The 27,106-nt window shown below is 34.7% G+C and overlaps 2 protein-coding genes across 2 annotated transcripts in view; both read right to left on the bottom strand.

The window, feature by feature from the left end:
* LOC120780756 (coiled-coil domain-containing protein lobo) overlaps window positions 1-17,020 on the bottom strand; it is a 62,773-nt gene extending 45,753 nt beyond the window's left edge. The window contains exons 1-5 of the mRNA XM_040113011.1: window positions 16,895-17,020; window positions 11,016-11,375; window positions 10,229-10,943; window positions 8,961-9,142; window positions 8,669-8,887 (exon numbers count right to left, since the gene is read on the bottom strand). Of these exons, the coding sequence (XP_039968945.1) occupies window positions 8,669-8,887; window positions 8,961-9,142; window positions 10,229-10,943; window positions 11,016-11,375; window positions 16,895-17,020 (1,602 nt within the window). The remainder of the gene's footprint in view (window positions 1-8,668; window positions 8,888-8,960; window positions 9,143-10,228; window positions 10,944-11,015; window positions 11,376-16,894) is intronic.
* Window positions 17,021-17,640: 620 nt separating this feature from the next.
* On the bottom strand, window positions 17,641-18,387 carry LOC120780755 (histone-lysine N-methyltransferase, H3 lysine-79 specific-like). The gene is made up of 2 exons (XM_040113010.1): window positions 18,340-18,387; window positions 17,641-18,281 (listed from the first exon to the last, which is right to left on the bottom strand). The coding sequence occupies exon 2, from the start codon at window positions 18,265-18,267 to the stop codon at window positions 17,641-17,643; it is 627 nt and encodes a 208-aa protein (XP_039968944.1). The 5' UTR covers window positions 18,268-18,281; window positions 18,340-18,387.
* Between the last annotated feature and the right edge of the window lie 8,719 nt (window positions 18,388-27,106).

Below are 27,106 nucleotides of genomic sequence, written 5' to 3'. Positions count from 1 at the left end.
ACTTTCAATGGTATCTCAAATATGAAAAAGTATTAAAATCAAACTACTTAACTTAAATGAGACATAAACTGCATTTTGTCAAGTTAGCACAACTCAGAACTTAATTGTCTTGAGTAATTTCTATAAAAACTCAAAAAAAAAAATAATTCTAAAATTATTAACAGTTATTAACGAATCAGTTTCCTACTTAGTATTTTACCGTTTTTTTCTATATTTTTTAACAATATTAACTGTAGTACGAGTAAGAGGCAGCTGTAGGTTAAAAATTTTGAAAAAAAATGTAAGTTAATACCACCAGTTCATATTACATGAACATATTGTATTTCTGTTATAAATATGTAACCCATATGGTACTTTCCTAATACTGTCCACCTTAGGTGGTCCCAAAATATAATTCATAGATTGTAAGATGAATCTTTCCACTTGTAACATATGTCATATCTCAAGTGGATTGTAGAATGTAAGATAAATATTTGTATCTACACTTAAGCAAAATACTGTATATAAGAAAACATAATAAAGAAAACGAGGCAGTTGCCCGTGGTTGCCCAAAAACAAACGACATAATTAATTGGTGATCCTGCCAGGAGACACGTAAACTCCTGTTGGACCAAAAACAAAAAAAAACAAAAAAAAAAACGCAAACAAGTATCGCGAAGTCGACTCAAAGCGTACGGTGGTAATTAGGAGCGCGCAAAGCAATTAACGGCAGAATAAAAATCGCTAAGAGACATAAGAAAAAATCTCAGCGCCACAATTGAAAAAAAATTCGAGTGTTTGCCAACTGCCTATCGAACGCGCCACGTCTATACGGATTACGAGCGAAAAACAAGCTAACGTACGCGTTACAACAATTGAAAAAATAAGTAAAATTAAGAAACAAAAAACTACAACAGTTTGACAAATAAAGTGATTTTAAAATGTGTATTGAAAAACCAAAAACTGAAAGTGAAAATTTTTGAAAATTTCAAACAAATAGAAGAAAGTGCGTGGATCTATAAACTATCCACATAAAAACAAATAAATAAAAAAATTCTGTAAATCAGAAATTTCACCAAAAAACTGATTTCATTTAAACCTCGCACACGGCCGCCAACGACGACCATTGCACAACCAACCGCCAAAATTCGACTTAAAAAGCAACAGCAGCAGCAAAGTCAACAATAGCCGCAACAGTAGTAACAGCAGCAACAGCAGCAATAGCAACAGTAACAACAGCAGCAGTAGAAGCAGCAACATAAAATTAGTTGTTAGGCTTATACATATGTATTTATTAATTAAATTAAGTATAAAAATTGTTTATTGTGAGTATTAATTTGCTTCATGAAACTCACAAATACATATAGTACATATATGAAAAAGGGCAAACCCGAAAAATAACGATTATAAAAAAGCGGCGATAGGAATAAAGAATTTTTAAGAGATCAAGATAATTTTATAATTTTTCAAAATGGCAGTGAATAATTTTACTGTAGACGATATAGCTAGATTAATAGCTACACAAACCGCAAACTTAAGAACTGAGATAGCTCAGTTGAGTAATAGAATTATAATTCTAACAGATGCGTCACATGTAACTGAGTATGAAACTCAAAGAATTAACGATTCCATAACATGTGACGAAAATTTAGACATAATAAAGTCTTTGCCAGAATTTTCCGGTAAATCTTATGTCAGCTGGAGAGAAGCTGCAAAGAATTCGATGAGCCTATATATTGAAGGTAGTAGAAGGTATTTTGGAGCATTAACTATCCTCCGAAATAAGATTGTAGGTAATGCCAATGATATGTTAACTAATCATGGCACAGTTTTGAATTTAGAAGCAATATTTGCAAGATTAGATTTTGCTTCAAGCTAACCGAAGATATTCGAATTTTCAGAATAACTTAAGATACCCCCAAACAAATAATAATTCATACCAAATGTATGCCAATCACCCAGAACCTATGGAAGTGGATCAATCAATCCAATTAACAAATAAACCCAATCAAAGAAACCAACCACACGTGAGGAGTAACAGATATAATTGGCAGACAAATTATCAGCTAACAAATATACCAAAAAGGTCCATTGAAAGTGCACAAATAAGCACACAACCTCAACCAAAAATTCAACGAATTAATAATATTGGTGAGAACCATTTTTTAGGGTAAACTCCGATTTGCCGTATGTTATTAAAACCGATAAAAAAACTGGGCAAATCTTTAGAATTCTCATAGATACGGGGGCAACCAGCTCATATATACGAGCCGGAATTTATAATAATAAAAGCATTTTAACAATTAAGAAGAAGGTTAGAACCATTCATGGTTCGACCATAATAAAATATTTTCATAATATCAATCTGTTTGCTATACAGGAACGTTTTTATGAAATTAACAATTTAGACAGCGATCTTTTAATTGGAATTAATTTCCTAAATAAAATCGGAGCGACAATTGATATTCCGAATAGAAAATTGATTTATGGGAATAATAAAACAGAGAAAATAAATTTTCTCAATGATTTAATTATACTAAACCCCTTGGGACAATAAAGTCCTGAGGCACCCGTCAGTAATAATATAAGCAAAAATGATACTAAGGATAGGAAAATTAATGAAGCAAATGCTCACAACATTTTAAAAATAAATAATGTTGAACATTCTAACGAAGTTGCTGATACGTACAAATGTAATAATAATGAAACGAAAGATATCAACATTTCATTGCTAAGAGAGGATGTTATTGAAATAATAAATAAAGCTCATCAAAATGTTAACATGGATTTACCTTTTAGAACAGATATTAAAGCAGAAATTAGAACTGAGGATGACAAACCTATATGGTCCAAACAATATCCTTATTCTATATCTGCATATAATTTTGTTAATAAGGAAATCGAAAGTTTACTCGCAAAAGGGATTATACGACATAGTAAAAGCCCATATAATTCTCCCGTTTGGGTCGTTCCAAAAAAAGGAATAAATGAAGATGGTAGTCCGAAATTAAGACTGGTCATCGACTTTAAAAAAATTAATGAAAAAACAGTAAACCAATGCCTAATCCCGAGGTGATACTTTTTAATTTGGGAGAATCAAAATAATTTTCCACAATAGATATAGAGTCTGGATTTCATCAGATATTGATGGAAGAAAACGATATAGAAAAAACAGCATTTTCTGTAAATAACGGAAAATATGAATACCTTAGAATGCCATTTGGACTTAAAAATGCTCCAAGTATATTTCAGAGAGCAATGAATAATATTTTACATGAATTTATAGGAAAATTTTGTCACGTATATGTTGACGACATAATAGTATATTCAAAAACTCTAAAGGAACATATATCTCATTTGAAATATAAAGTACAAACCCTCGAAGAAGCCCATTTGAAAATATCTATAGAAAAATCTAAATTTATAGAAACCGAGGTGGAATTTTGGGATACGTTGTATCCCATAAAGTTATAAATCCCAAAAAAGTAGAAAAGTAGAGACAATAAAAAATTACCCATATCCCAAGACGTTACGACAACTTAGAGGATTTTTTAGGATTAACGGGATACTATAGAAAATTTATAGGAAATTATGCAACAATAGCTAAACCACTAACAAAACACTTAAAGGGAGAAAATGGTAAAATATCGCAGTATATGTCCAAAAAAACAATTATTAATCTTGATCAAGAAGGAATTGTTGCTTGTGAAACCTTAAAAAGAGCGTTACAAGAACAAGTTGAATTAGCTCAACCAAACTTTGAGAAAAAAATTAATTTTAACTACTGACGCATCTAATGTTGCTGTAGGTGCAGTCTTATCCCAAGAAGGAAGACCAATAACATTTATTTCAAAGACATTAAACACCACCGAACAAAATTACGCAACAAACAAAAAGAATTATTCGCCATAGTTTGGGCATTAAAGACATTACGCCATTATCTTTATGCAGTAAAAAATTTAGAAATTCATACGGATCATCAACCATTAGCATTTGCAATGTCCGAAAAAAATCCAAATGTTAAAATGAAAAGATGGCGAGCTTTTATTGAGGAGTTTTCTCCAAAAATTATTTATAAACCGGGAACAACAAATGTAGTTGCTGACGCATTATCAAGACAAGTATTAAATAATTTAACTAGTTCATGTGAGTCGAGTGACTCAAGTGATTCACTAATAGAAACCCAACATTCCGCAGAAAGTAGCGATGAGTACCAAATTCATGAAACAAAAAAACCTTTGAATCATTTTAAGCAGCAGATAGTAATCGATAATGGAGCAAGAATTACTGTCTTAGAGACTATTTTTTCTTTTAATAATAAACGTTTTTTAATTGAATATGACAGACCAGAAAATATAATTGGTATTTTAAAAGAATATATGAATCTAAAAGTAGTTACAGGAATATTTTGCACACCTGAAGTGCTATATGCAATAAAAAACATTTTGAAGGAGACATTTCCCACGATAAAATTTCTATATACTAAACTATTCCCTAATAATATATGCAATAAAGAAGATCAAGGATCGATAATCGAGCAAACACATAATAGAGCACATAGAAATTATAGGGAAAATTTGGCACAAATTAGGCAGCAATATTATTGGCCTTTAATGATAAAACAATTTAAACAGTACGCAAAAAATTGTAGCATATGTAATAGTAATAAATATGAAAGACATCCGAAACTAATTCCAATAGGGGAAGCACCAATACCAAACAAAGAGGAGAACAGCTCCATATAGATATTTTTTCGCTTTAAAAGCTTAAATTTCTTACATGTATAGATTCATATTCCAAATTTCTAATCGTAAAATATATGAAGACAAATCAAATTTAGAAGAAAAAGTTTTGGAACTGTTACAAACATTTCCAAATGTTAAAAGTATAGTTATTGATAATGAACCAGGCTTAAGTACGATACAGTTCAAGTCTTTAATGGAAAGGATTAATGTGCAAATTTATTATTGTACACCACGCCACAGTACAAGTAATGGCCAAATAGAAAGAGTTCATTCAACACTGATTGAAATCTCCAGATGTTTAAAGCAAGAACACAGCTTAATTAGTAATTTTGAATCAATTATGAGAGCAGTTCAACAGTATAATAAAACAATTCATTCTGTAACAGGTAAACAACCTTGCAACATTTTATTGGGTAAGATCAAAATTGTAATTGTCACTCAAAACGAAAATATTGTGATTTTAGTAAAGATTCCTAGTTTTACTAAAGAGACCTATCAATCAATATACATACATTCAACCTATACCGAATATAAATCAAGCAGAATTAAATATACGAGAAAAGGAAATTTTATGTCTAAATGATATCACATATAAAAAGACTTCCATTAAAAAAGAATTAGAAGAATACAAAGACGATTGCATCGAATATTTATTTAGGAGTCAAATTAAGATGAATTGTAAATATAAGTATAATAACCAATCAAAAGTAATAGAAATGGATACAAACCATATTTATGTAATCAATGCAAAAAATAAAACCATTTATCACAACTGTAATTCTAACAACTTTACTATTAACGGTAATTATTTAATACGATTTGAAAATTGTAATGTTCAAATTGATAATTTAGTCTATAGACATCGTAAGCCTCTCACAATGAAATTATTACCAAATCCAGTTAAGGTTATTAATATTACAATCACAAAGAATTGAAGTATGGAAGAAATACATTTTCAAAACATTAAAAATATTCAGGAAATAACAGAACTCAGGTATGAAGCAAAAAAAAGTAAAATACTAATAATCTGTAAATACAAAAAGAATTAAAGCACACAGGTTAAAATTAACATTGAACAAATTCCAATGCAAGATCAAGCCCAACCTATAGATCAAATGATGGAAAGGATCAAGCACTATTCCTCTTTGAATCAGGATGCTTCAATTTAGTGGTGGGGGAGTTAATACCACCAGTTCATATTACATGAACATATTGTATTTCTGTTATAAATATGTAACCCATATGGTACTTTCCTAATACTGTCCACCTTAGGTGGTCCCAAAATATAATTCATAGATTGTAAGATGAATCTTTCCACTTGTAACATATGTCATATCTCAAGTGGATTGTAGATATACTTCCTAGAATGTAAAATAAATATTTGTATCTAGACTTAAGCAAAATACTGTATATAAGAAAACATAATAAAGAAAACGAGGCAGTTGCCCGTGGTTGCCCAAAAACAAACGACATAGTTAATTTGTACGTGGAACGCCCTCTAAGAGGTTTAATGTATGTAGATATTTCCCGCACCATTAAATCTAAAATAACCAAATTCGCTCAGAGTGAGCCCCATAAGCCTCCCTACCTGTAAAATTTCTTACACAGTAAAAATCGATGATGAAATCGTATGATAACTCCGCCCCCTCCCAATATGACAACGGTATAAGCCAATAACTAAACACGCATTAAAATTTACCCTAGTGACGGTATGAGCCGTGATAAACCCATATATCTCGTGAGCCGCTCTACTAATTTCAACTAAGTTCGGTTTCCTACTGGCATTTTTATATTTTAGTGTGAAAATGAGCGAAATCGAAGTATAACCACGACTATCTCCTTTATACATATATAATAACCGAATGAAAAATTCCATATGATTCTTTCACATTCCAGTATACAAATTAAGCACCACCGAATGTATCGAGAATTATGCCACTTGATGTCCAAAAAGTGACGATACGACCGATTGATCATGTGTTTCCGGGTCGTTAGCATAGATCCAAGAACAATCGTCAGTTATATCCTTTTAGTCGAAAATCATTTTTTAACAGATGTTAATGCAACGCTACTTTTCGAAAAAAATTTAGTGAATTTGGAATCAATCGTACTTTTACTTTCCTTATGCCAAATGATTGATCCCTAAGCACTAATTCTTCTATTTTATTGACGTATTGATCATCAGTTTTTGTTGATGACCGTCCTGAACGTGGTTCGTTGTCAACGCAAAAACGCTCGTTCGAGACAAACAATTACCACCGAAGACCTTTCTTAAAATTCTGATCGTTTCGGCCCCATATACTTGATTCCGCACACAAAATTTAATGGAATTTCTTTTTTGAAAAATTTAACCCGTTGTAAAAATCGTCGAATGCATTTTATGCACTTCAGAAAGAGAAGCGCATACTAAACACTGATGATTATTTTAATGTGACATTTGACACAGATTTGTCACAGTCAGTTGGAAATAATTTTATTTGGGTTAAGAGAAGATCTTGACTGATCAACCTGCGTATTACTCAGTTATATGTATTTGGAAACATATTCCTTTCCAATTTTATGAAGAAATATGTTTACACAGGTTTAGTCAACCGGAAGTTTAAAAATTCTAATACTGATTTGTTTGTAACACCTAAATCGAAATATGTAGACGTAAAGTTATGTATAACGGGTAACTGTATGTCCAAAGAAGCTGAAACTTTAGTAAAGCTTGAGATATCACGGTACATGTGGTCAGTTTATTGTGTAAGCAGTTTGTTAGTGTAGATGACCGGAATACGACGCCTACAAAATGCCACTTGATGATTTTGGTTTTGTAAATTAGAGCATTAAATTTCATATACTAGTACAAATTAATACGAAACCAGATACCTATGATTGTAATCCATTCATCGGTTTTACTCAAACTTTTTTAATTTAACAATATCTACACCTGAAAGTATTACCACGCCATTGAACTTTGCAAATTGTCAGAGTAGATAATGTTCTATTACACTCGATCTTAAATGGAATATACTCCGTGTCGCAAGTCAGTTCACTTGTGCGACAGGTTGTTCAGACATCATTTCGTTGTAATCGTTGAAGTGAATGAAGCGAGTCTCAGAAAAGGAAATTTTAGCGCTATTTGTACTTTCGGTGTGCGCGGAAAATGAGAAGTAAAAAAAGCCAAAAAAAACTTCGTGTTCTCGAAGGAAGTCTAGTGGTGACCAAAGCGTTAGCTCATATAAGTATGTCCTCCCCGCCAGCATCAGACTTTTAAAAATTTTAAATTTTTTTAAATTCTTTTCTATAGGTATTTTACATGCCATTAATGCGCTTTTTTACCATATCAATTGTGGTATCCTCATCAATTTCTTTATATTTGTTTACAAGTTTTTGCCAATTTTGTATTCTTTTTAACTTATTCTTGTAAAATTCATTTTTTTCCCAAAGCCTTTTTCTCCTCTAAAGGCTTTAACAAATTCCCGCCAAAATTCGTTTTCTATTATACTCGTAGCCATTGTGATGTGCGCGCAACCTTTCACTACAAAATTTAAACAAGAATGACATCGGTCTGCATACCGCAAGATACACGTTGCTACCCTTCGCAACAAGGAGCAGGAAAAATGAAAGATTTGCTCATACTTGTATGCATACTTAGAATTCGGTATGCATATCCGCCATGATGCGACGTTAGGCAATACTTGACATGTAGCACAGACATTGTATAACCTGCTTTAACTCTTTCTCATTTGTGGTGCTTATTTTCATACAAATAGGAGCATATTTTTACTCACAATATTCATACTTGCATAATGTAATGTTCCTCCCGTACTTCGCACCTTTCTTTTAATTGAAAATTATCACTATTACTTTAATTATAGTTAAATTGGGTACCATATTTTCATAACAGTTTCGATGAATCTTAAAATGAAAATAGATAATCTTTATTAAGACTTAATTACTTTGTAAGATTTTGTAAGTTGAGGATCAAACTGTATTTCATGTCCGTAATCTGGTTTTGCTGGTTTAGTAAACGATAGCGTTGATGAGGTTAAGGCTCCGAGAGCATAGTGAAATTTTAGTGAAATTTTGCCTTGATCAAAATCGATAGTTCGCTCTGCAATATCTTTATAGGCCGGTACAAATCCAACACTTTGACGCTTAAATTTTTCTATTGTTTTCTGTATAAATAAAAATAATAGATTAGATAATTTTGTCATTTCATTCATTCTAGTGTATTAAGTATTTCAAAACCTTCAATGCTTGTCCACCTGGTTTGAATTCGAACTCTTTTAAAGTACAATGGTCAGCACGGTTACTGTAATTAAGAACAATTCTCTCACTGCTGACGGAAAGATTTTTCAAGGAGTCAACTCTCGTAGTTGGATAAAAATGCAATGTTTTTGGCTCATTAGGATCACGGTTGTATTCCATGACTGCAAAATATAATATATAGTAAATGTGTGACGATTAAAGTATGACATTTTAAAAATTATCGAAAAAGGATCATACACCATAAATTTTGTGTATGTATCTCAAAAACTACTAAAACTATATTAACTAATCTAATTGGAAATTTTTCACATCAGTATGAAAATTAATAAAATTTGGAACTAAACCCAATTTTTTTAGAAAGGTTTGTCGATGTAAGAGTAGCCAATGGGCATGTCCGCCCAATACCTCGTTAAATGCTATGCTTTAGCGACTATTTGACAAATTTCCGTGAATACCATTATCTTGAAATGTCTGAATCAATTTGAAAATATGTATTTTTCTGAAAATAATGAGCGGTACTACTAAAAACTGATAACATCGCGATAATATTTCTTTTATCTCTGTCCAATTTTATAATCTTCATATCACCAAGACGTCTATGATTTAACAAATTTAACGGACATTTTTTGCTAATCACAATGCGGTTTAGTAATGATTGTGAATAAAATCGGTTTTAAAATTTTTGCGTACCATACACATATCTCTTATACACAATATGTTAAATATCGTTCATTTGGCTGAATTTATATAATAATAATATAGAATAAAATTTAACGATATTATTTCGATTAACAACATTCCACCTGATTAGGAAATAAAAATTGTGGATGTTACTATGACGAAGATAGTGATTTGTGTTAGTTAAGCTGCTTTGAATATAAATTTTACTGACAAAAGGAAAATGTAATAATGGAATGAGTTAATAAGATATCAAATGTGATGGAAATCATTTCACGGTCTCATTAAAAAACGAATATTGAATTAATTTTCGACATTTTACATCACGATAGTTTACTATTCCACCATTGTATCAGGATTTTCAAAGTACGAAAGCTTTGTCAGCCAGCGGGAGATTCCTGACTGGTATTTCTTCTAGATGTGAAAATAAGTCAACACTGATTATAACCATGTCCACCTAACATACATAATTTATTTGGAAATTTAGTAAAAGTTAGAGAAACCTGAGAAGAAATTCTAATGCTTTTCATATAATATGTATAATACCAGAATCTGTCAAAAATACTTACACCGAAGACTATCGTTTCGACCTTTATAAAATGTTTCCTCTATTTTTCCGTTTTCACAAAATAGTTTTATTTGCTGCAGCAAATCTGACCTATTTTCATAATACTGCCACCGTATGCTTGGTTCTTTATACTCATCATCGTTGTAGAGAGTTAATTGCTCAGATTTTCCATCGCGTTGAGAATATCGTGAAAATCGTTCATGGACTGCACCAGCGTAATAAATAGTTTTTTGTAAGTGTGGAAATCTCTCTTCGAATTCTTTCAGACCAATGTGCAGTTTATCTACCCATGACCGTATTGTGTCTAAATGTTTTTCTTCTCCTAACGATCTTATGCTTTCTGAGATGTTTTCATCAGATCCTGCAGTAAACGAACGCATTTCTGGCGGCTCTCCTGGGAGAATATGCTCCCAATCTTTGTTATCCTGTAAATTCCAACGTAGTTCACTTACCCTTTGATAATCCTGCATGTTTACATAATAATTTTGGTGATCCCATACACTATCAATAATAATATATTGCTTGCAATGGGTATCACAAATGAAGCCTGTGGAAGGCTCAATGAAACGAGCTTTTGGTGGCGCGAGCACCTGGTCACCTTCGTCGTTCACGTATGTTTTTTTTGGCTTGATACTCCAAGGCGCATTATCAACAATTACGACCCAGGCATGAGAACGTCGAAAATGATATCTATCTACAGCAATCAATTCCATTTCCTAATCAATAAGTATGAATATATGAAATCGTACACGTAAATAAAATTTTTATCAGTCTATCTTGCATATTACCTCCAATTCTAAACGTTCTGCTTCTAACCGCAATTGTTTTTCGTCTTCTTCTTTTTGTTTCATCATTTCGACAATATTCTCTTCTAAGTGGCTTTCTAAATCCGGAATAGTACGTAGTTTGTATTTTTGTCCCGCCCAGATTTTTGGATTTTCCTTTTCTTCTGTTTTGACTTCTTTTATTTGGTGCGGATATGGAACATTACGTTGATCATTCAAAACTGTCTCTGCCCGCGCAATACCAGATACTACCATTGCAGGATAGCCTGCACCAATTAACATGCTACAAAGCAATGTAGCTATTTCAAAACTATTTCCTCGACGTTTTCGAAGAGTGCTTGCTGGTGACACTAAACGTGTTGGCTGTAAAAAAAAAAATAATTAAAAAAATATATATTTGACTCTTTTGGACCAAGTATGTATGTATTACTATGTATATACCATACTACTAAACTACATTCTATATGTTGTCTTTAAATATACCTACTTATAATACATTTTTGTTACGTCAAAGAACTAGCAGTCAATTAATTTAGCATAATTGGATTTTTGACTAAATTAACTTATGGTAAACTCTGAAATGTATCACTATTTATTGAGTATTTGAATTTATCTGTTAATTGCTGCTATATTGCTTTATATTATGCAATATTCAATGTACTTAATAAATCTACCCCAAATAAGTAACTAGCTGTAATTTTAATACATTTTTTTTTTTGTGAAAAAATATAAAACGTACTGGTAATTATGAAGTCGACATCAGAGAACTTATAATATAGACAGAGAACGTCTATCATTGAGAAGGTTCACGTTTCAAATATCGTAATTTTTCGAAGGGGTACTCGGCAGAGATGGAGGAGTCTCACCACAGACCAATTATAAGCGTGTTTCACCACGAAAATAGCAGAATTGAGCATTTTCAGTGTTAAGTGTTAATGTAAACAAATTTACTCCTACAGATTCGTTTATTTTCTATGCGCAACCGGCTCGCCATATAATTTATATATGATCCGTATATATGTAAGTATTTGGTAAGGTATGTATTATTACCCAAATAACACAGTACAACAACTAATCTGGGGTGTGAGAAATTCCAAGTCGGAGTGATGGTACTAGGTCAGTATAGTAAAACCCTCAAAGGGTTTGGCGTTCGTATGTGTCAGTTTTTTTTATGACCATTTAAATTTCACAGTACAACAGCTAATCTGGGGGGTGAGAAATTCCAAGTCAGGGTGATGGTACTAGGCCAGTATAGTAAAACACTCAAAGGGTTTGGCGTTCGTACGTGTCAGTTTTTTTTATGACCTTTTAAATTTTTTCTTACGTTATAGTGAACCAAAATTGGATACCAAATATAGTGTGTAAAAACTGCTACAACCGTCTAATGGATTGGAAAAATAGATAATAGTGGTTCGCGAGTTATGTTAAACTACGTTTTTGCCAAAATGTTACAACTAAGCGAAAAAACATCAAGATAAGGAAAAAATTTAAAAAGTCATAAAAAAAAGGAGGATTTTACTATACTGACCTAGTACCATCACCCTGACTTGGAATTTCTCACCCCCCAGACAATAATCCCAAAAATGTTCCACAGTGTAATTAATACAAATAGATTTATGGTGATTAGTTTTAAATTTACACATTTACATTAAAAGTTCTTAAAAGACCAAGCGGTCGCACATGTGCTCATATGTATGTATATAATGTATGTATGCGTGCATATAAACAAATATGACAGACCATACGCATAATGTTTGTAAATTTGTCTACATGCAATATATGTACATTTGTAAATATGTACACTCAATGCTTCATGCGAAATCTACGTTGACACGGACAACCAAGTGCCGAAGCTCACGTTTTGTCAACGGACCTACGCGACAACAAAGCATCACAACATTGTGTTGATGGTAGAAAATCCGAGCTGTGCCGAAAAAATAAGCGAACGAGCGCCGATTGTCACCGCTTGCCGCTGTAACAGCTTCTCCTACAAACCAGCGTAAATACATATGTATGTATGTTTCTATATGAGCTAGCATACATATCGACGCAAATTTTTGCAAGCCGCGTAAAAATATTTTTTACATTCCTTGACAAATACAGTCAATCCCGGTTATGTGCCACAATCAAAGATACATATTTTTGTAGTTTGTTAAAAAAAAAAATGTAATATGGTACATAAGCGACCGCGGATACTTAAGCGAGTGGTACTTAAATCAATAATTTCTATGTATTTCAAAAAACAAAATGTGTGATACAGCAAGGTATAATATTGGCTGTTAAGAGTGATGAGGGAGGGATTTGATTTTCATTTAAGCGGAGTACTACTTAACCGGGATTGACTGTACACATAAATCAGACGAATATTGAACATTTTCTTCGATACATTTCTTGAATTGAAAATCGACAAATAAACTATGTTGTCAATTTTATTCTAATATATTTGAATACTTATATTTGCAGGGTTGTCACTTTTTCCTTCTCATACAAATATCAGAAATTGTTCAATTTATGATTTTTAGCATTTGCCATCGTCACAAAAAGACGCTTGTTGGCAAAGGCATGCTCGGGGAGATGACACCATTTGCTTTTATGAATGAAGCGAGTTTGCCTGTTTAAAGTGCGCTTGCGTTCATGAATGAAAAAGCAGTTGTTGTGTGTTTTTCTACAAATTTGGGCATCGACTATTTGGCTGCCATGCCTAATGGCTTGTGACGCTGCTGATGCTACTTGAAACGATTGTTGTTTTTGTAGAACAATATTTGTAATTTTTGCGGGTGACATATCGACATGTGAACGCATATAAGTATGGATATATATGTATGGATTATTTGTGTGGGAATGTCATACGCACATATTTACATGTGTACACATATATGTACATAAGTATGTATGATGCTATTTCAAACGATTGTTGTTTTTGTAAAGCAATGTTTGTAGTTTTGCGGGTGACATATCTACATGTGGACGCAGAGAAGTATGTATGTTGTGTATGCGTTATTTGTGTGCCAATGTCATACGCACATATTTATATACATATGTACATAGGAGCAGCGCGCACATGTTTTTATTGATAAGTGATAATATGATTTGAATTCGCGAAAGCGAACATAAACACATATGGTCATGATACATGTGAATATAAGTTTTGAATGATAAAATATACGATTTATTTACATTTATCACTATTATAATATATATACTTACATTTTCTAAAATATTATGATAGTTTTTTATATATTTGCATACAGCTGTGTTCAAAATAAAAGGAGTGCCCCTGAGAAAAATATTTAACCCAAAAAAAATTATCATGTTAAAACATGAACGTCAAGCACTTTTCAAGAAATATTTCTAACGGTATTCCGCGAGTAAAACACAAAGCATAAACTTCACCTGTTTACATTATTTCCAATGTTATGAGTTCAAATCTGGGTCGGTCACTGAATTGCGCTGTTCACAAAATCGTAATGTGAGATACCAAGTGGTATAAAACATTATTATTTAAACAAAATAAAAAAATAAATAAAATCTATAAAAAAAAAACTAAAAAGTAAGAAGAAAAAAATAAAAACGATGGGATTTTTAAAGGATAAATCATTTATTTTAATTAATGGGTAGAGGAAAACATCCCAGCGACAAAAAGCGTGAAATCATTAAAAATCTTAGAAAAAAACGGGAAAACTTATAAAGAAATTAAAGAAATATTCGGATGCTCTGATCAAATGATATCAAATTCCCTGCCCTACAAAAATAAAGCCGAAACACGTGGACGAAAATGCAAAACTACTAATGAAATCGATCGACGTATACTCCAGTCGTCTAAGAAAGATCCCAAAGCGTCGTCTAGAGAAATAAAAAAGCGCCTAGATCTTGATGTTAGTGACGTAACAGTTCGTAGACGTTTATTGGAATATAATTTAGTTGCGCGGAGTCCGCGAATAGTACCATAGTTGACAAAGAAACATAATTAGAGCACGGCTCCAATTCGCCAAGGAACATGGCAACTGCCAACCGGAGAAATGGAGAAATATTTTGTGGACAGAGGAATATGAGGTGGTTTTATTTGGTGGCACAGGGCCTAGGCAGTATATCCGTCGTCCACCAAATACAGAATATAAACCGCAATACACTCTTAAGACCGTCAAACATGGCGGTGCATAGTGGGAAAGCTTCTCGTACAATGACGTGGCACCAATCCATCTGATAAAAGAAACCATGGATCAGTACGTGTATGTGGATATATTGAAAAAAGTTATGCTGCCATAGGCCGAATGGAATATACCATTAAAGCGGTTGTTTCAGCAAGATAACGACCCGAAACACACAAGTAAATCTGCAAAGGAATGGCTTCGAGTCAATAAAGTTGAGGTTTTGTCGTGGCCTGCTCAGTCGCCTGGCCTTGTGGGCAGATATTAAGAAAGTTGTTGCTGACCGCAGACCATCAAATGCAAGGGAATTATGGAGCACAGTCCACGAGGCATGACAGCAAATCCCGATGAAAAGGTGTCGTGATCTGATCGATCCCATGTTCCGCAGATCTGCAGCAGTAATAAAAAAATGGCGGTTACTCTACTAAATATTAACTAAACTAACTTATATACTAGTGATAATTTCCAATTTTTTTTATTTTTTTTAGTTTTATTGTATTTTGTGATACACTCCTATTATTTTGAACACCGAATTTTTGGGGTTCTTATTTAAATAATTTATTTTTTTCATTTACTGTGTATTACTAAAAATTTAAAAGTGCATAATAAAACTGCATAAAATGAACAATTCGTGGATAAAAGATAAATTAATAAAATTCTTGTTTTCGTTGAAAAACATAACTTTATATTCCATATTGTGATGCACTCCTATTATTTTGAACACAACTGTATGTAATGAAGTATACACATAAGTATGAATATATCAGGTACAAAAAATAATTTTAAAAATAGGCTTTATTTCCACATTAACTAAGAATATTGCTTTGAAAAAGTAATCTAATTCAAATGTATTTAATTGCACATGTATTCATTAATATTCACAAAAAGAATTCATACGAATACACATGTTTGCATATAAACGAATAAAAATATTTATAAGCAAAAGAGCGAACATACGTCTGTTAGAGCAATATATTAGGGGTATTCGGAATCTGTTGTATTCGTAGTAATTATTTACTTTTTTTACAACGAATTCAGAAATACACAAGAAAATCGCGAACACACCCATTGTAATGTCGTTGTAAAATTTGCCGAACAGCTGATTTTTGTGCCACAACAAATAAACAAAAGTGAGAAATATGCCGCGAAAAAGCGAAAAAACTAAAATATTAGATTTTATTGTTGATAATTGTGAAAATCGAATTGCTGATGTGAACGGTAGGTAACTTAAATACTTATAAATAAAGATCTATTTATTCGAGTTCCGTATTTGTAGATGCCGATGATGCAGCCGTGGATGATATTTTAGACTGCTCTATGGAAGAGGTGATCATTATATTGCAGTGCCGCCGAGGAATTGAGAAATTTATTCCAAAAAGTATAACTTGGCGTTTGGATGTAGGGTGGATCGATTTAAATTCACTCATTTGGTTGGGTTAATTAAAACAGATGAGGTTTTTAATCGACTTCACTCCTGCAAACAGTTTTCTATAGAGTTTCAAGTTGCAGTTGTGTTATACAGACTTGGGGCTTACGGTGAAAATGCTTCCATAAGGAAAATAGCTTCTATTTTTGGAATTGGCGATGGAAGCACAATTGGCGTTGTAACAGAAAGAGTATTTAAAGCTTTCCAACGATTGGAGAGAAAAATTATTTTTTGGCCAGATTACGCTGAAAGAAATTTAATATGTAGTTTCCCAAACGTTCAACGAACTTCCATATTGCATTGGTTACGTATATGGTACAGAGATTGCTCTTGCCGAAGCGCCCGTCCATAGCCACACGACGTATTTTTCTAAAAATCGACGTTACTCTATAAAAGCTCAAGTGGTTTGTGACCACAAATGCAGAATCAGACATATTGTAGTGGGCCATGTGGGTAGCGCTCATGATGCAAAAGTATATAAAACATGCGCTTTGTTTCTTGAAGAGTCGAAATTTTTTTCAGGATTTCAGTGGCTAGCAGGTGACTCAGCTTATCCGATTTCCAAAACGTTAATAACACCATATCAAAGCAACTCAAAGCAATTGAAAAACGCAATGAATTCAATCGACGCCATAGTAAGTATCGCGTACGAATTGAAAATTGTTTTGGGTTGTTAAAAGAGAAATTTGGTAGTCTAAAGGAGCTCAGAATGCGAATTTAAAACAGAGAAAGTCACAAATTTTGTTGTGATTGGTTTCGAGTCTGCTGCATTTTGCACAATATTTTATTAAACCAAAAGGAAATAGAGACAATATTTGTCGATCAAGAAAATCGAGAACCAAACCAACCAGAAGAAGAATTCCAAACTAATACCCGACAGGAAATCGAAATGAAAAGACGAGGTTTATACCACATGACTAGTAACAGTACAAGTTTTTTAAGTTAAAAATAAATTTAATAAACAAAAAGTTTAATGAGGCACTCTTTCATATAACAATAGATTGTTGTTCCATAAATAAATAAAGGAAAATGTGTAATTTTTGGTTTCTGTTTTCTAAAAAAAACTTAGCTTCTGTTTTAGTTCTAACTCAAAACGTGCTAGCCGCTCCTTCATCTCCAGCTCCATAGTCAAAATTTTTAATTTATCTTTATTGTTCTCTTTTTCTATGGCAAATTTTTCTTTTTCCAGCTCAAACATCTTCTCGTGTCTTTCTTTTTCCAAAACAAACTTTTCCTTTTCTATACTTATCCGTTTTTCCTCCCTTTCCATGTAGTTTCTGTGTTTCTCCTTTTCTAATTCTAAGCGTTGCATTTGTAGCTCATTTCTTTCCGATTGTAGTGCAGATAATTTGCTAATTGCTGTTTTCGGTGCCGATTTCCTCATCTTTTCAGCGAATTCTACTGCCTTGTTGTCATTTATATTTTGAGCTCGTTTAGAAGAAACTGGTGTTGCAATTTCGATATCATTCGGCAACGTATAAAATACATAATCATGTTCGCTTTCAGTCGTTGTCGCAATTTCGTCAACGAACATACTACCACTGTCATATTCGCTCTGCTGAATAATTTCACATTCACCATGATTAGTTGTACCATCTTCGGACTGGAACACGTACTGTGTCGAGTCTGCCGATTTGCTCTTAAAAAATATGCTCTGCAATCGCTTATAATGTGGACACATCTTGCTCAGTTTTTCTAAAAGCATAAAATAAATTACCAATAAAATATAAATTTCGAAATTCATTATACTTACGATCAATACTTTCGATACCTTGTTCCTCTAACAGGCCGGCGCCTGTCCCATTTCTCCACTGCTCTGCTTTGTTGTATGCGGTGCGCATGTTGCGTACTTTCCACCGAACTAAATTCCAATCTGCTGCGATTCCTGTTTCTAATAGTAATTTTTTGTAAAAAATTTGTGCAGAAGGCATCTATAGTATAAAGAGATATAAAAGCGTCCATACAAATAAATATAAACAAACAAAATAGGAATAGCTGCAAATTACTTCAAACGACGGATGCTCCTGCAAATAGTTAAGAACTTGTCCCACTTCTTCTTCTGTCCATTTCTTATTAGGTTTTTCCCGCCGCCTTATTTTATCCTTTTTTAACTTCTGTAAAATAGACTTTTTATTAAAATATTTAAAAAAAAGCTTAGCAATAAAAACTTACAGCGTCCATCATTTCAGCCATCTTTTTAATTGTGATCAGCTGTGAGAAATGTACGAAACAAAAACCACAATTACAATAGGGTCGCACTATTGTATTTTCTTACACTGTTGTATTTGAATGGTATGTTTATTTTGTTGTTGGATTTTTACTACATTTACTATAAAAACCACAGAAACCACGAATACAAAAATACAATGGCAAATACAACAGATCCCGAATACCCCTATAGTTTTGAGCATAATTTGTATTCCACGCTCAGCTCTTTTCAAGCGAAAATGTTAAAATTTCTCCTGCAGAGCTGGCAGTGGTGAAACACTTCCATCTCGACCGAGTTAGCGAAAAATATTTTTACGTTCTTCGCGCCGTGAACCTTCTCTATGATAGACGTTCTCTGATATAGAGAAGGTTAACCGCGTTGCTAAATTTACGATATTTCATTTTTTAGAGGGGTACTCTTTTCTATTAGTGGATTTCACCAATATTAAACAGGAGGGTCGAAAATAGCAGAATTGAGCATTTTCAGTGTTAAATGAGAAAAATAATGCTAATTTCAATGTTTAGAAATGTACGTTCACAGATTCGCATATTTACAATGCGCAAGCGACTATGTACATACATGTTTAATAACAAAGCTCATTAGTATATACATATGTATGTATGTATGTGCAATTTGACCTATTTAATGATACATTGTATTAAATCTGTTGGAATTTATAATAAAGTCATATTTCCATTATTTCCTAAATAAATATACAAACAAATATGTATATTGGGCATTAGAGGTTTTGATAACATTTTGAAGACCAAGCCGACGCACATATGTATGTACAAATTATTAAAACACTTGTTGAGTTTTAATCTTTTTTATTTCTCTTGTTTACACAAGAGTAGCCGTTTCTATCGATCGAGTTATTACAACTGATTTGCTTAATAAAATATTGCGACGACTACGCCTAAATACCTGACTCTTTGTTTTACCTGTCAGTTGCTGCACATGTTTTGCCATGTGACTTGCAAAATGCAATTCGGCAATTTACCTCTTGCTTTTCCGCTGTAACGATGTTGTTGTTGTCACGCGCTACCTAGTTGACGCTTCGTCATCAGTATCGGTCGGAGAGTTGTCGTTACGCTATTTCCACACTCAAACCTGCCGACGCACCGTCAGCAATATCGGTGGGAGTGGAGTGTTGACCGGATACGTGTTTACCGGTGTTAACTACCCCCCCTCTTGTAATGAAGGCGTCCTCGGCCTCTTTGATGACTTTATTCAATATCACCATGCTAGTTCGGCTTCGGTTCACTAAGATTGCTCCAACTACAGAGATGACAAATAGGAGCAAGAGAAGTGCGCCCCGAGATTGTAATGAACGGGCGTTATCAAGATCATGCAGCCTCGCTATGTGCCTAATGTTCCTCATAATTACTTTCTGTAAGTATGGTAACGATAGTAAATTAATGTGTTCGGTGAAATTTACATATTGTGCGCGTGCAGCTTCGGGATGCGATCGAATAGTTTTAGCCCAGTTGACGTAGGTCTTAGTGTTTACCATAATCTCTGAATCAAATGTTACAAGGAAAGTTCTCTTCGTTAGTTTCGTCAAGTTCTGAGATTGTATAGACACTGGTTGATCGTTGATTACCAGGATGCCATTATCAACTTCCTCAATAGCGGGAACGTTATCGGCGGATTTTGACTTACATTTTGCGGAGTGTTCGTTAAGTAGTTGTAGCGTACAGGGGCTTTCAGAGGCTGACAAAAGTTTGCCGCTACAGCTTCCTTGCAGTTGTAGAGTGGAATGTATCTACCATTACATTCAGCAATAACGTCTGTTTCTAGAGAGATAACTTTTCCGTGATGGATCACTGGCAGCAACTTTACATTATTACAGAATCTGTCTATTTTTGGGAATTTAATAACAAAGTAAATGCTATTCGTATCTTGAAATATCTTAATTTTAGAAATGGACAATAAATCACTTATGCTAATGTTTGCAGAGTGTTCAGCAGCTAACAACCCATTGATCTCCATACCATTTAGCAGGATAGGGTTGACGATATTTAACGTGCCCAGAGTGATTGACGTTAAAATGGTTTCCAATTCCATTATAACTGCTCTATTACTGGCGTAGGCTAGAGAAAAGAGATATCCCGTATCTATTTGAGTGCTTTTTGCATTTTGTAGTAATTTGTTTACCGTCACTGTCAATTCGTTTATTCTCTTTTGTGTAGCTGAATTTATCGCTATTTGTTGTTCGTTTGTTTCTAATACGGCATTGGTTCTGATCTTGAGCATTTCAAAATTGTCGGAGTCTGGAGTCCCTGTTATGTATTTCAAGGCAGTCCCCAGAATATTTATACCTCTAGCGTACCGATGGTGTATTTTTATTGCGTCCAATAGTTGCATTGGATCAGTAGTTCGTCTGTCTCCTCAGCTACTGCTTCGAATGTTGATAAATTAGTTCTATGAAGTAGAAAGTCATGCTGCTCATAAACAGCTACAGCTCCGGATGTAATTGGAATGTAATAAGAGTTGGTATAGTCGAGAATTCCCGCGTTAGCTCGAAAGCCTAACGAAAGCAGAATGATCCTAAGGGCGACAGAAGGGAGAGCGGTCAGTGTCTCAAATTATTTTTGTGCACTTTCGTTCATCAATTATAACAAATGTTCCAAGATCCTTATGGATTACTTTTTCGGTGTTAAGTTTTGAAAATTTGTTTCCTATTCTTTTATTAGTCTTCACATAAACTGGATCCCCTGGATTATACGGTCGTGTTTGTCTATTTTCATTATGCTTTTGTAAATCTTTCTGCTGAATACGTGTAAGTCTAGTTTTTATTTCCCTTATTAATTCGTCCGGTATTGAATGTATTACGTCTATTGGTTTTTTGTTCGTTACTGAATGAATTGTGCGGTTGTACTTAGCTGTGGCTAGCAGAATTAGCTCAATTGCGATACCAGTCTCAAGCTTCTGACAGCGGGCGATTTCCGTGAGGGTACTGTGGAATCTTTCTACCTGACCGTTCGTCGTACTATGGGCGGGTGGGGTGTTATAGATTTCGACGCCAAAGTGATTTTTAAGTATAGATTTAATGGTTTCTGAATTCAAAGATCTCTCATTGTCACAGACCAACACCTTAGTATTTCTGTAAAAGTTGAGAAGTTCGTATATGGCTTCTTTAACATCAACTATGGCTCTAGATTTGATTGGAAATACTATTGCAAACTTTGAGAACTTGTCTATTGATGTTAGGAAATGTGTCTTATCGGTGGAATAAACGTCAACATGAAGGATTTCTCCCGGATATTCAGGTAAAGGAGTCGATCCTATTTCTGGGTTTGGGGGATGCCGTTGGTATTTGGCCTCGTGGCATATCTTGCAATTAGAAATTATTTCCCTCAAAATATGCCGTATTTCGGGGAAATAATAACTTTCAAGGACTTGTTCCTGGTTTTCGCGGAGTGACCGATGAGCTCGGTTATATTCAATTTGAAGTATCTCGCGCTGGTCATCTTTGTTGAAGACATCGATTACCTGTTTGATGGTATGACGGAATTTGGCGGCCGGATATGCCGTGACCAGCTCATCTTGAATCTTTACCAAGATGGGCAATTCACACAGCGAGCCGTTCACAACATTTGGGTTGACGCATTGTTTTATAGTTTTCATCAGTTCCCCTACGTTATTGAACTATATTCGGTGCCTCATTCGGGATTTAAATATACATAATTTTCGAGTTAAGCGTTGTGGAATTTCCTTCCTCAAGGACTATTTGATTCCGAAAACAATTTATGGGGTTCTTTACAGTGGCTTCTTCTTCGCTATCCGCAGCCATGCTTGCCGAGTCCACGTCGTGGTCTAATGCATTTATATGTTGTCAGGAGAGGGCGTCTGCGACGAAGTTTTCCTTACCTGGCTTGTAATGAAACTGCGGTCAAAACTCTTCAATAAAGGCACGCCATCTTTTCATTTTCGCGTTCGGATTTTTATCGGATAAAGCGAATGTAAGGGATTGGTGGTCGGTGTAAATATTTAAATTCCTTACGCCATACAAATAGTTACGCAGCTTTTGTAGAGCCCATACTATTGCCAGCAGTTCTCTCTCATTGGTAGCGTAGTTCTCTTCGTGATAGGTCTTCAATTCTGTGACAGAACGGCGCCTATAGCATAAGAAGAAGCATCTGTAGTCAGACCAAATGTTTGCTGGTACTCAGGATAAAGAAGCAATAAGTCTTCTGATGCAAGGATTTTCTTAATCTTATTAAATGCCTTAAGTGCTTCTTCATCAAGAGTAATTTGAATTTTCTTCGACTGATTAGCGCCTATATTTCCGTTTTCCCCCCTTAGGTACTTTGTTAGAGGTCTCGCAATCGAGGCATAGTCCTTTATAAACCGTCGATAATATCCTGCTAATCCTAGGAATGAACGCAAAGCTCTTAACGATTTCGGGATAGAAAATTCTAAAATGTCTTTGACTTTGTCGGGGCATGTTTTGATTCCCTCCTTTGATACGGTAAAGCCTAGAAATTCAACACTTGCCTGAAAGAACTTGGATTTTTCAAGGGAAACGCGCATATTGGCATCGAAAAGCTTTGTCAGGATTTGCTCAATGTCCTTACTGTGTTGTTCGGCAGTTTGGGAGAAAATTATAACGTCGTCTATGTAAACATGGCACGTTTTCCCAATTTCTTCTCTAAGGACATCGTCAATCGCCCTCTGGAAAATGCTAGGGGCATTTTTCAGGTCAAAGGGGAGCCGACAAAACTCCTACTTTCCATTATTAACTGAGAAAACCGTTTTCTCCTATCCTTTTCCGCAAGTTTGATTTGGTGAAATCTGATTTAAGATCTATTGTCGAGAAAAAATTCAGCATTTCCCATGTTTGCCAAGATTACAGAGGTGTCCGGAATTGGGTATTTATCGTTTATTGTCTTAGTGTTTAGCTTTCTAAAGTCAATAACGAGTCGTGATCGCTTGTTGCCCCTTTCGTCTAAACCTTTCTTATCTACAACCCAAATTGGATTGTTATAAGGGGCGGGATGGTCTAATGCTTCCGTCACGCAACAGATCTGATATCTCCCTATTGACAAATTCCGCAGAAGCAATGGGGTACGGGTAACTTTTTGAGTAGACAGGTAAATCGTCCACGGTCCTTATTGTACCTACAATGTTGGTATTGTAAGGCAGTGCGTCATCTGGATCAGCGAAAACTTTAGCATGACGTTTTAGCAGTGTAGAGATATCAATATTGTCCTCGCTTGTTTTCGATTTACTTTCTGCTATCTTGTTAACGTCCGAACGGTAGGGGTACAAGAGCTTTTCCTTTCCACCGTCATAACTCAACGTACCACTCGTCAATACGACCATTTACCTCTTTTAGTAAGTCGAATCCTATAAAGCCGTCAAAAGTTTCTAAACTGGGTAGGACAAAGAATTCAACATTCTTATTTAATATGTTTATTGTACATTTTTTGTTTATTATATCGGTACCGTGGATGGATTTAACAGTGAAAGGGTTATTCACAGGTTTTATTCCCTTTAGAGCGTTAAGGTGTTTTACATAGCTCTTTGCAGCACCGGTGTCGATTAAAAATCTTATTCCTCTTCCCCCAAGCGTCCTTTCGACATAGGGCAAGAGGGACTTAGTCCTAAAAAATTAACGTCGTCCTTTGGTTCGTCCGGGTCATACTCAGCACTCTTAAGTTCTGCGTCATGATAATAGCCATCATAGCCGGTATCACTCCAATATTCACTTTCTGGTTCATATTGGTCCTGGGTGAGATTGTTGATACGCTGAACTTTTTGTATTGGTAGCTGATCACTACCATGCTGCCTTTTCTCAGCTTTTTCTCTATTCAAGCCTGTTGACACGGGCTGTTGGCGATTGAATGTGCCGGCCGTATTGCCGTTATCTGGACGGTTTATCTTAGGGTAGGCTCCTTGATTACGGTACCTATCGGTATTACCACGGAGTTGCTGGGGTCTGTTCTGTCTGAGTCGGGAATGTGATGGGTCTATGTCCATTGGTACTGGGGTTTGCTGAGTTAGAGTTTGTCCTCGTGTGTCTTGAGGTACTCTACGTTATTGGGGTGAATAATAATAAGGGTCTAAGTTATGGGGTGCCTGCCTGTTAAAGGAGCATGCAAATGTTGATCTGGCTTGATTCGCTTCCAGTTCCTGCGCTAGGGCAAGTGCTGACGGAAGATCAGCGGGTCTAGAGGAGAAGAGAACATCGCACAAAGGGCGGTTGAGTCCCGAGATGAACACGCGAAGGGCATCATCCCGATATTTCTTGTTAAGTGATCCTATCAGCGTGGTGTTCTCACCGTGGGTCATGATTGTTTTATTGACTATCAGAGTCAACTTTCTCTCCACTGCATCATAGAACTTCAAAACTGATGATTTTCCTTGCCTAAGGGTCGACAATTCTTGTTCAATTAAATAAATTGGTCTTTTGTCTGCATAATCAAAGTCTAGACGAGAAATGATAGCGTGAAAATTTAAAACTGTATTAAAAGAGGATAAAACGCTATCTGCGGCTCCTACTACTTTGTTTCGTATTATGCCTACCGCTTGGTAGTGCCTTGAGCTCCCGAATACGCTTCGAACACCCTATAAGCAGTATGAGCTGCTTGTCTCCAAGACACATAACGGGTCGCTTCGCCTTTGAACTCCGGCAAGGTTTTCACAAGGTCCAAGGATTCGTCACATGGTATTCCGGGTTGAATAGTCACCGGTTCGTATTGGGTAACACGAACTGGTGTTTCGATTCTTGCTAACCTGTTTGTCAGTTCGTCAACCCGAGACTGAAATTCTCGCCGAGAATGCTCGGTCGCAACACGAATGGCAGTATTAAGAAGAGCTTCTAGAGTTTGTGCGTCCATATTTAATTTTTTCTAAGTCAGTCATGTGCTAAGTGGATATAGGGATTTCCCTTTCTAACCGTTACCCACCTTTACAAATTTAATTTATTATTTAAGAATTACCAAAAAGGATAGAAAAGAAAAATATATATTTATTTTTATTTTTTTTTTATTTTTTATTTTTTTTAACAAAGTTAGCTGCTAAATCACTCTACTCACATGAAATTTTCCATATCTCGATAAGCTATGTCACTAAATAAGGTATGATAAGGCAGCAGCACGATGATTCCTGGGGTTGTGATCCAGCAGCAGGAAGACTGGATTACGATGATTAAGATGCTTTATTTCTTAGAGCATTGGCTCCACACTTTCTCCCACGGTTAGGTAGTGTTTAAATTTCACAAAATAATATGTTTAATGCAATAAGAGTTTAATGAAATGGTTGCGGTTAAAATTTTTCAAAATAGAAAATTGTTCGTAGCTCTCACTATTTATGTAGTGTTAATTAAGTTAAATGTTTTTCCGCGACTGTCGGGTGGATTCGAACCACGGCCACGCACACGATTTGTCCTTTATAAGGATAACACAAGAACTGCACTATGGCCCCACGTTGGGCGCCAATTAGTAAAACACTTGTTGAGTTGTAATCTTTTTTATTTCTCTTGTTTACACAAGAGCAGCCGTTTGTATCGGTCGAGTTATTACAACTGATTTGCTTAATAAAATATTGCGACGACTACGCCTATATACCTGACTCTTTGTTTTACCTGTCAGTTGCTGCACATGTTTTGCCGTGTGACTTGCAAAATGCAATTCGGCAATTTACCTCTTGCTTTTCCGCTGTAACGATATTGTTGTTGTCACGCGCTACCTAGTCGACGCTTCGTCATCAGTATCGGTGGGAGAGTTGTTGTTACGCTATTTCCACACTCAAACCTGCCGACGCACCGTCAGCAATATCGGTGGGAGTGGAGTGTTGACCAGATACGTGATTGTTAACTTACATATGTATGTATTCGCATATGGATGTAATTATGTGTACGTATAAACAGATTTTTAAAAACCATACCCGTAATGATAAAATTTATTTTTGATTAAATCCCGTTTTGATAAAATCTTAAAAGTCATATGCATATAATTACGTGTACATGTAAACAGATTTTAAAAAACCGTACGCCTAAAGTTCACATATTCACATATGTATGTAATTTTGTGTGCACGTAAACAAATTTGAAAGAATCATTCGCATAAAGCTTTTAAATTTGTCTACACACAACTTTCTATGTAAATATGTATATACATCCATTGTTTCACACAAAAACTCCGTCGGTCGAACTTAACGTTTTGTCAAATTCCAAGCTTTGCCGCAAAAAATAAACGAATGGCCGCCGATTGTCACCGCTTCCTTTGCCGCTGTACAGCTACGCATACAAACCAGCGTAAATTTGTATGTTTGTGCGTGAGCTTGCATACATATCGACGCAGCT

The sequence above is a fragment of the Bactrocera tryoni genome, unplaced genomic scaffold, assembly GCF_016617805.1.
Source record: "Bactrocera tryoni isolate S06 unplaced genomic scaffold, CSIRO_BtryS06_freeze2 scaffold_25, whole genome shotgun sequence".
Classification (NCBI taxonomy): domain Eukaryota; kingdom Metazoa; phylum Arthropoda; class Insecta; order Diptera; family Tephritidae; genus Bactrocera; species Bactrocera tryoni.
This window is presented reverse-complemented; position numbering and strand designations above follow the sequence as displayed.